The 10,368-nt window shown below is 34.8% G+C and overlaps 1 protein-coding gene across 1 annotated transcript in view; it reads right to left on the bottom strand.

Annotated features, from left to right (window-relative positions):
* Nucleotides 1-4,829: 4,829 nt before the first annotated feature.
* The window catches only part of ERBB4 (erb-b2 receptor tyrosine kinase 4), a 1,107,258-nt gene continuing 1,101,719 nt past the window's right edge, over nt 4,830-10,368 (bottom strand). The window contains exons 26-28 of the mRNA XM_068543793.1: nt 9,222-9,269; nt 8,121-8,418; nt 4,830-5,275 (exon numbers count right to left, since the gene is read on the bottom strand). Coding sequence (XP_068399894.1) covers nt 4,830-5,275; nt 8,121-8,418; nt 9,222-9,269 — 792 coding nt within the window. The remainder of the gene's footprint in view (nt 5,276-8,120; nt 8,419-9,221; nt 9,270-10,368) is intronic.

Genomic DNA, 10,368 nt, shown 5'->3' with positions numbered 1-10,368 from the left:
ATTCTCTGCCCATAGGATATACAGTAGATTTAGTTTTCTGGCTTTTCAACAACTAGAAGCTTATCCACCTGGCTTTCTCATTTGCCCTATTAAAAATCATCTGGCTATCAACTATTGTCCAGAACAATGGAAATACAGCAGTTTGAAATGCTTGCTTTAGCATTTATTTCTCAGAATATTGTTAATTAATTCCTTGGGTTCTTTTTGGAGATGGGAGGGTATCATAGAAAAAAGAAAGGATATGTCACAAATTAAATGCATTTTGTTTGTTTACTAAATGACACCACTCATTTTTTTGTCTCTGCATAAGGTAATAGAACATTTATATTTCCTTCATTTCATTTTGAAACCTCTTACTTAAAGTCATCTGTAACATATTTGCCTGTTAAACTCTACAAGGTGGTATTTGCAAAACAAATTTGAAAAATTCCTCTTTACACGTAATACATTTTACAAATGGTAAAGGAATAAGAGAATGAGAAAAAAATAATTGTAATGCTTTAAAGCAAGTTTTCATAAGTGGAACCTGCTTTTTATATGCCCACTTTCAGCTCAACCTAACAAATAACAATTTTAAGTGGCAAACATTTTTTACTATGCAAAATCCATCCTACATTTTCATATCCTGCATTTTATTTTGCTACATTATATTTTGTGGTTAGTTTTCTAGTTTGATTTATTTAATAGTATTAAAATCATTTAACATCTGTTAACCTAACTAAATCTACATCTTACAGCATTATCATGGTTCTGTCCAGATATATACATGCTTTCATAATCACTTTTTCTATTACCTTATGAACTACATATACTAGTTAAATAACCAACATTTATAGATGGATGAATAATTCAAGTTTTGAAATAAAGTTTAGATAGCTCTAGAAAAACATGTATTTACATCCTTCCCTGTCGGGCTTAACCAATTTCCTTTTTTTAAATTTTTGACACTTCAAAAAGCGTGTTGATAACCCTTTCAACTTCATGTAGGGACAGCACCTCACAGTCCTACTGGTTTGTCCTAGGCACTGGAAATATACATGATCTTCATGCCAAGTCCTGATTTTACAAGGTATTAACACATACATTATACACTTAGAAGAACACTATTTCTCCTCTCCAGCTACAAATATTCAGTCATTCTTCCTGATTTACTAAGAAAACAATCTCAAATTTTTAGTTTATACATTTTAATATGATTTGAGTTTTGCATTGTTTTTCATTCCATTTCAAGAATATTACCCGAGAAAAACTCTCATCCTAATCTGTGCCACTAATACTTGGAAAATCAATTTCTACTTGTAGTTCAAGCATCTCTTTGTGGTTCAGGATGCTTTGCGGTTCTGGGTCTACCTTGGTTTAGAAAACTTCTTTTCTCACCTGCCTAAGAACCACTGCCCTAAATAACCATTTAATTATACAGTTTTTCTTACCTGGAAATAAGATTCCCCAAGATAGGTATAAGCTACAAGATTTGGTGATTTAAAAAATACAGTCTGTGTAATTTGACTATTAATTTTCTTCAAGTTTACTTAATTGGTTCTGCATATTTGCACTGATATAACTAGCCTACGATAATCGGATATTCTGATGCACTTCACAGGTTTTAATTGGCATTTTAAATTTCACTCTACTGAGTTGAATAAGTTATTCTTTGGAACAAATGAAACTTTCTTTTTCTCCCTCTCATACACTCTGAAATATGTTTTCCTAGGGGACAAAAATAAATCAAAAGAGAAACCCTAAAACAACTGAAATCAAGTATGTGCTACAGAAATCATTCAAAAGGAACAATAAAGTTCTTGTGAAGCATTTTGGGTCATTTTGGATTATACTTGCATCTATCTCCAGTTATTAGTACCTGATGTGTAAGGGTCTTATGTTCCTAGGATGACAGAGACACTACCTTCACTGAATACATTTCTATTACCTTAACAGTAAAATAATTATTTTTCTTTCCTTCTTCAATATAAGTGATTCTGCTTTTCATATCCCCATAGAAACCATATGAATATTGTAAATCAGGAAAAAAAGTCAAGTGCTAGTATCCAACAAGGATGCTGTCAGTGATGAGTTGGTACAGATTTATTTAGAAAGAGAGGTTTATATCTAAACTTTCATAAACACTGATGTGAGGACCCCTTTTCCTGGATACTCCTCTGACTGGGTGAAAGAGCTCTGAGCTATTAGGCTGTGGCCCCTGAATCATTCTGTGTCTTCAACCCTGGGAAGTTCATGTTTGAATTTCACTGGAAGAGCTCTCACAAACCCCTCCCTTGCTCAACCTCAGCCTTTAAGCTTCCCTCACTTTTCATAACTCAGGAAGAAACCAATCCTAATTTCTCCAATGTTCCTGGCCAAAGACCAACATCTATTGTTGATTTAATGGTTAAGTTAGAATCCATATAGGACAATTAGCCAGTGATGATACAATATCCTTCTAGAACAGTTTGTGTTCGAATGGTAACACTGAAACTATCCTATTTGCTAACTTCAGGAACTTGTAGGGTGTTTCACTCATGTCCCACATGAGTTCACAGGAGATCTTTTAACAAAGAGTTGATTTTATATGACTATTCATAAAATAGTCCATGCAATTGTATTCCTTGAATTATATAAAAAAATTAAATGTCATGCCAAATAAATCTGGATTGTAAAATTTTAAAGTTAGGGATAGTATTGCATTTATCTGGGTGTTCCCCACATAACACAGTGCTTTTAGTAGACTATAAATAAATATGAGTTGAAAAAATAAGGGAGCTGAATGGATAGATAGATCTACTTTTCAAAATAGGCAGAAACCTTGATTTCTTTTCATCCTTTTTTCTAAACTCTCCTCTTTGCCAATAGAGATTTTTAGTCTAGTTGCTTTCAATTAGGTTATACATTCAAATTTGATCCCAATACTTTAACATTGGAAAGAAATATTTTTTAAAAATTCCAAATGAATTAGGTCAGATTTTCCTAAAAGAGAGAGATTTCTATCCAATTTTTCTAATTACTGACCTGAGGCCCCCTTTTCCTGAAAACTCATTCCTACCATTTGTTCCCATTGCTCATCTTAACTCAGTAGGTATTCTTTAAAATGATACACAAGAAAGGTCGCTCTAGAACTAGGATGCTGTGTTTGAAGAAAAAGAGTTATTATATAAAGTATCAAAAGAGTAGTATGTTGGATATTAAAATAATTACATGAGAAGTTTTTCCACATTTATTTACAACTTTTGACCCAAGGACCTATCTATAAGCAGTGAATGTTTGTATTTCTTTTTATTATACCAATTTATGTGCAAAGAGTTACCTTCCACTTCTTAATATAAATAGAGTCTCATACTAGAAATTCCATGGAATTCAAGCCAATCCTTACTTGTATTCCTTCAAGTGGAGTATACAAACTGGACAACTTTCCTTGTTTAGGAAATGTGATATCACATGTTGATGATGTGCTGACCCTCTCACCATAATCCCAAAGTGTTCCAAAGTCCTAATTTGCTTGGTTTGGCATTTCCACAGTCTTTCTTTATCTTAGCTCTTTTTTTAAAAAAAATGTACTTAAATGAATTATTTTGCTGGTTGCTTCCATATTGCTTCAATTCAAAATCCAAAATGGAGTTCAGAAAGAGAACAAATAAAATTATAGCTTAAGTGCAAACTACATTTCTGAGTATCTGCCAAGTAGACATACCCAATCCAGTGTGTTTCTTCCAGTTCAATGGATTCCCCATTGGACCACCCCTGAAAGTGTCAGTAGTTTTCATGAACCACACAGAACTGTCTCTTAGTTTCCCTTCTACTCTTAACATTACCAACTGCCTATCAAGTACTGTCATTCATAGAGGGGAAGAAAATGTTGAAGAATGTAAAGGATTGGGGGGGGGTACATATTCAATAGTGTAAAACACAAAAGTAAGATTTGATGTTACATTTGACTAATATCTTGGCCTCCCCTTCTAATTTTAAAGACTGCATATTTAAAATAGTGGCCATTTCACCATATTAAAATATTTCTTTTTACAATTCTTTTAATTTATAGCAACACCTAAGAAGGTTTGATGTAAAAACGTTTGCAATTATAAATTAAAGCTGAAAAGAGGGGAGGAAGTAATATGAAGAGACAGATCAAAGCAAAACAAAATTAAAAAAACCAAAAAAGCTCTCCAAACATAATTACTAGTTATAACTTTGATGAAGATTCAAAACTTATGAAAGCTGAGTTGGCCATTCTTGCTTGTCAAGATTGAAACTGTCTGAGAAAGAGATTGGATTTTCAATCTTAGTTACTATCATACATTATAAAAAAGGTTATCATTTTGTTCTTCTGGAAACATCATTAGGATTTCCAGGGATGCTGAAAATGTACACATCGGTTCCTGCAGCTTGGGTCTTTCAAGCATGTGCATTGAAATACAGGAAGGAAGGAAGGAAGGAAGGAAGGAAGGAAGGAAGGAAGGAAGGAAGGAAGGAAGGAAGGAAGGGAGGGAGGGAGGAAGGAAGGGAGGCAAAGAAAAAAACGTAAAAAAAAAGTTGGGAACTAGTTTGACAGCAGGCAGTATTGCCTCATATTTGCTGGTCCTTCTCTAGCTGTTCCAGTCTCCTGACCAACCCGTGCAGAGAAATGAAGAAACAGTGTGGTTCCTCCTGTCTTTCTCTTTCAGTCCTTCCTTCTAATGTTCAAGTTGGATAAGCACATAACTATCATTGAATCTTGATATCTTCCACTGGGAAGTGTCAAAACTACTGGCCTTGAGAGTAGAGGGAAGACCACAAGAGAAAGAGAGGCGGTGGGGAAATTGGAGCGGGCGTCTCTCTCCACCTGGAAACCACTGCTGAGCTTACACCACAGTATTCCGGTGTCTGTAGGGTGGAGGAGGCAGCACAGTGCCTGGCTTCAGCGAGAACTCAGAGAGGTATTCAGGATTCTCTGCCACAATAGGCCGGATCCGTCCATTTTGTTTATAAAAATATTTTGTGCTGTACTCCTGCAGGTAGTCTGGGTGCTGAAGGGTGCTCCGGGGTGGCAGGCTGTGGTTCCAGTAGTCAGGGTTGTCGAATGCTTTCTTGGCCTTCTCTGGCACAGACAGTACGTTGTTCTTCAGGTATTCAGCGTTCCCCAAGGCGTTGGCAAAGGTGTTGAGGTACAGTGGCTCATTCACATACTCATCCTCTGCCTTGGGTGGACCATGGGAAGCACTGTGATATTCAGGATTATCCAAAGCTTGAAGGTCTCCATTTTTCCTCCGAGAGACAAAAGGGTTCTCCTCCACAGGGTTCAGGTATTCTAATGTAATACAAAAGTATCAGTTAACATCTACTTTCTGGAAAATGTTAATCAGACCACGGTTATACAGAATGGTTAGCTTCTTTTTCCAGGACAATAAAGCCACATATTTCAGGAATTTTCACAAAAAATTTTTTGTTGATTACTACTATCATGTGAAAGAGGAGTAAGTGGGCAAAAAATGTTAGTGACAAAACAAGGCACCAACAAGGCCAGGGCCAGAGTTCCTGTCCCCTAGATTGTTCTTCTTTCCTTCTGCTTGCATTTGTCTCTCCTACTTATGGGGCCAGTTGTTTAAATGCTTCTATTTTCTACGAGTTGGTAATTTATGTTGGAAGATAAGACAACCTATCAAGGTTAAGTAGCCTTTAAATATGGAGAAATGAGAATTTTTAAAGAATATTGGAAGATCAAAATGTCTACAGATTAGCTCTATGTCAAGATAAATGGATGAAGTGAAATAAAAGTATTTTTTAGTCTACATAATTTGCTTAGAATGTCTGCATAGGTAACAAGGATTTGATTACAGATGTTCCCTCAGAAACATTTACACACAGGAAAGAAAACATCTAAGGAAAAGACTCAACTAATCAAATCATATAGACATCTAACATGCCTCTATATTGACTTGCTTGACAAAACGTATGCTTAACAATAAATATAATTGTAACATTTATTTCCAATGGCTAATCATAATCATAAAATAGCAAACTATTAGTTTGAATCATATGAAATTGCTATTTTGTAGGTTGAAACCAGTCATATAGCAGCTAGTTTGTATGATTCAGTCTAATAAATAGGTATTGGGCTAGAATAGGTCCTGGGCTAGAATTTTAAAAAATACTGCTAATTAATGCTGCTCTCCTCATGTTTAATTCTATTCCTATGTTTATAGTATAGAATATATATAGACATATATACACATATATAGTAGACCCTCTTTTTAAATATATGCACAAAAATGACACTTTAGCTATTCCTACTTTGGTGTTGGGGTAGGGAGAGGGCATAACTGTTTGTTGAGATGCTATCATTCTGAAACAAACTTCCTATCCCCTATACTAAATCCGACATGTAGAGAGAAAAATCTCATCAACCCAGGGTTATTTTTTCCTGGATATAAGCCTACTGGATATAGTTAACTATTTAGCATCATGTGCAAGTTAAAAGACAGTAATGAATATCCCACCATCATATACACAGATTACAGTTCAATAATTTACAAGGCACTATTATTTCATCCCTTTTTACAATCCTGTGTAAAAGGAAGTGCAAGGTGTATTCTTCCAGCATTATAGACAGAAAATTGAGATTAAATGATGTATGAAGGATATAATTTGTGTTGAACTAGAATTCAAATTCCCTAACTCCTGTTGAATAATCTTGTTCTACTGCACTGTTTTCACTATTTCCCCTACAGGAGTAGGCTGAACTTTACACTTCATCATGAGTTTTAATTTGAATGGTTCTCAAAGCTACTGTCATTTTAAGAAAAATATATGAAAAATACCTATAAGGGAGTCAGAATTGGATTTTTCTTATCAGAGTCCTGAAACTTCTTAATTGAAAGTATAGGAATGTCTATACTAAAATTCTCTACTCTCTGAGAACTGGGCTAGAGTTCTACATAAATGTGGGTCTCTTAGTACTCAGAGATAAAATCTGGGGATGGTCTACAGTGAGTCTACACAGACTGACTTGCCTTTCTGTTAGAAGGTTCAAGTTACCTTTTCTCAAAGCAATCTGCTTATCTATTGTCCTGATGCAAATTTGTATAGCCATGTAGTTCTGTAGATAGGAATAATTTTATGGTTGAGTTGAGAGTCTTCCCAGAGAGCATTTCACTTTGGGGGCATCTGTCAAATCTTCTCAAAACCTACATTTGTGTCACTATTGGGCTACTGTCAACATCCAATTCTTCGTTACAGTAATACTTTCATACATATAGAGGTGGATATATTTTAATAGGTTATTGACAATATGTATTTAGGCATCCCTTAATTGCATACTATAAAAGTGAATATAACTGCATATTAAGTGAGACAATGGGCCTTTATACAGAGTCTTAAAATACAGTTTACTGTGACACTGAAGACTCTAAGAAACAGTCACCAGTTTTTAATAACAATCATCCATCTTCTTTTTCTGATGCTGTTAACATAAAAGGAAAGAGGCTTTCTCAAAATTGAAATGTTATCTGATTTGGGTGTTTAACATTTCTACTACTAACTTTGTAAAGTTATTTCTGTTCTTTGTAAAGGCACAAACTATGAATATTTTCAAGATGTGATGGTATACATATAAGTATATGCAGGGTCAGAACTTTAATTTTTGAAATGTATCATACAAGATGTCATAATTTCTTATAATAAACTAGGTCATTTAAATGACACCATTTTAATGCATCAATCAAGTCTTTTATTGGTGCCATTGAAAGCTTTGGACATTTTTACCAACAACATCAGTCTTTATGATCTCCACAATAAGTCCAATGGAGCAAGGGTTCTGAAATCTTGTGATATGCTACCTCATTCAAATATTCCAATAAAGATATGTTTAGATCAGTGCTTTTTAAGCTTGATTATGCATAAAAATCACCTGGGGATCTTGTTAAAATGCAGATTCCTATTCAAGTGGGGCCTGAGATTCTGGTTTCTAAAAAAGCCCCTAGATGATGTGGACGCTTTTGATTCAGAAAGCCTACTAGGAATAGCAGCAGCCTAAGCCTTTTGTGGATCACAAATTTTACATAGGCAGATAGTTTGGCAATTTCCCTTCCATACTTTGCTTATTTTGATAGAGACAAATGTCGAGTGGCAATCATTTCTGAACATTCTGCTTGTACCTTGTTTGGGTTTGTCTCGCATAGGGGTCATGTAACCTTCTTCATCCAGCTCTCCTCGTGGGCTCCGTTCTGGGGCAAACACTGTGGGGTCAGCGCTGTACCTCTGGGTGCTGCTGTCCTCTTGGACGTGGGGTGCCACGGACTTGCGTAAGGTGCCGTTACAGCAGGAGTCATCAAAAATCTCGGCGGTAGCCCCCTGAGCAACTGGGGCTTCTGGGATCGTGCTGGTGGTGGCCCTATAGGGCATGGGCACTCCTTGTTCTGTAGCAAAACCCCCATCTCGGTACACAAACTGGTTCTGTCAATAGTAGAAACACATTTGGACCAAAGGTATTGTTAGGAATAGCTGTCAAAAATATGGATGTTAATAACCAAAAGAATATGGAAGTTTGTCTTTCAGAGAGAAGTCAGAGTTTCTTAATTGAGTTTTTCCCCCTAATAGTCAATGAGTTTGAATTAGACTAGAAACACCTAAAATTCCAATTTTTCTTATAAAATAAATCAATTGTGGGAAAACATTTTGGAAATATGTATTTTAATTTTACTAACCACCTAACACATGATCTAATAAAAGGTATTTCATGTTCCTTTCCCACAACTGCCTATTTTTAATGTAAAAATTCAAAGTGAATCTTCAAGACAAATGGCAATGTCATTAACTATAGGCAGTTGTCATTAAGAACAGAAGCACGGTGATGCAGTTTGAATGGTGATGTTTCCTTATTGCCTTCTAGTCTGTGGTTACTGTGACTCTGAGTCTCTAGTATCTAACTAGAGAATCATCACTGAGATTCTGACTTTTTAGCCCAAGACCTATAATCGTGGAAGTAAAGATAACCTCTTTACCCAGAAGCATGATGTATGAGCCCAGGTAAATTCTTCAGATAAAAATCAAAAGCTACTGTTGATGCATGATATCTCAACTCTGGATTATCTACTGAGATAAAACATATCTACATAGGCAGCTACACAATCTACAGTAAATTCTTAACTCACTGTTGGCAAAGGCAAAATGAGGAAATTATGGTGAGGCAAGAGAGGAAACATGATAAGCAAAGACCAAAAATCCTAAAAGATGAAGGTTGATTGTGAAATACTTACTCCTGACATGGGGGTGTAGGCAGGAGGAGGGCTGTGTCCAATTTCACTCTAATAGGAAAGAAAAATGGAATGATGGATGTAATAAGAGGTAACATGAATGAAAAAAAAAAAAAAAAAAAGAACAGAAAAGAAAAAAAAAAAAGAAAAGCCACATGAGTTGTATGAACCAAAGGGGAAAACATGCACAACAGTGACGTTTGCTAAACAGTAAAATTTTATGCACTCTGATGACAAGCAAATTTATATTTTCTGAGGATATTGAATATTTTAATTCAATCCCTGTAAAGAAGAATTATATAGAAAAAGTAAAATTTTAAATGGATTAAAAATTAAGTTGACAATAAATATTCTTCTGATTAACCCTGGAAGAAAGGGAAAAGCAGTAAATTAACTTGAGTTGTAAATGAGGAGCCCTTTCCTTTGTTACACGTTAAATGACTGGAATGGCCAAATATCACAGCATTAACTTTCCTCTCATAAGAAGAAACTTATCTAAAAGGAGATAGAGGTGGACTTCAACTTGCCTGGAATAATTTTTGCTATCAAGTTACATTTACTTTTCACCATTTCAGCAAAGGGTCAACATCTTAGCCTCTTCTATAAAAAGGTACATAATATTTTCTCATCAGTCTTTTTTTTTTTTAAGTGAAAAAAAAGCAGAAAATCTTGGAAAATCGTTTTCTTTACTGGAAACATGCTTTGCATTCATTAATTTTATGTATTTAGAATCAGTTAAAATTAGATTGCAATTAAAAAAAAAAGACATAGTATTCTGGCTTAAAACTCTAGCCTATGGGTTAAATAAAAGTCAATATAAAAATATGATAAAATATTAAGGACAACATTCCTTATGGTAAGTACAGGGGATGTATGAACACCACCTCTGTGTCCTAGCTAAAAATTATATATATATATATATATATATGTATATATATATATATAATATCAATCATTTATTAAACACATTTCTTGAGAAACCATGGTCTATGCATGCACCAGGCACTTTTCTTAGCACTGGAAATAATGAATAATGCAAATAAAAACAGTTGATTTTATGAACTTTGCATTCTCTACCTTCTGGATTTAACTGAACAGAGATGACTAAAATAAACCTCAAAGACAACATCTTGAAACATCTATGAAACAG

Source organism: Eschrichtius robustus, chromosome 5, assembly GCF_028021215.1.
Source record: "Eschrichtius robustus isolate mEscRob2 chromosome 5, mEscRob2.pri, whole genome shotgun sequence".
NCBI lineage: Eukaryota > Metazoa > Chordata > Mammalia > Artiodactyla > Eschrichtiidae > Eschrichtius > Eschrichtius robustus.
Note: the sequence above shows the minus strand (reverse complement) of the source record. Positions and strands in the feature narration are given on the sequence as shown.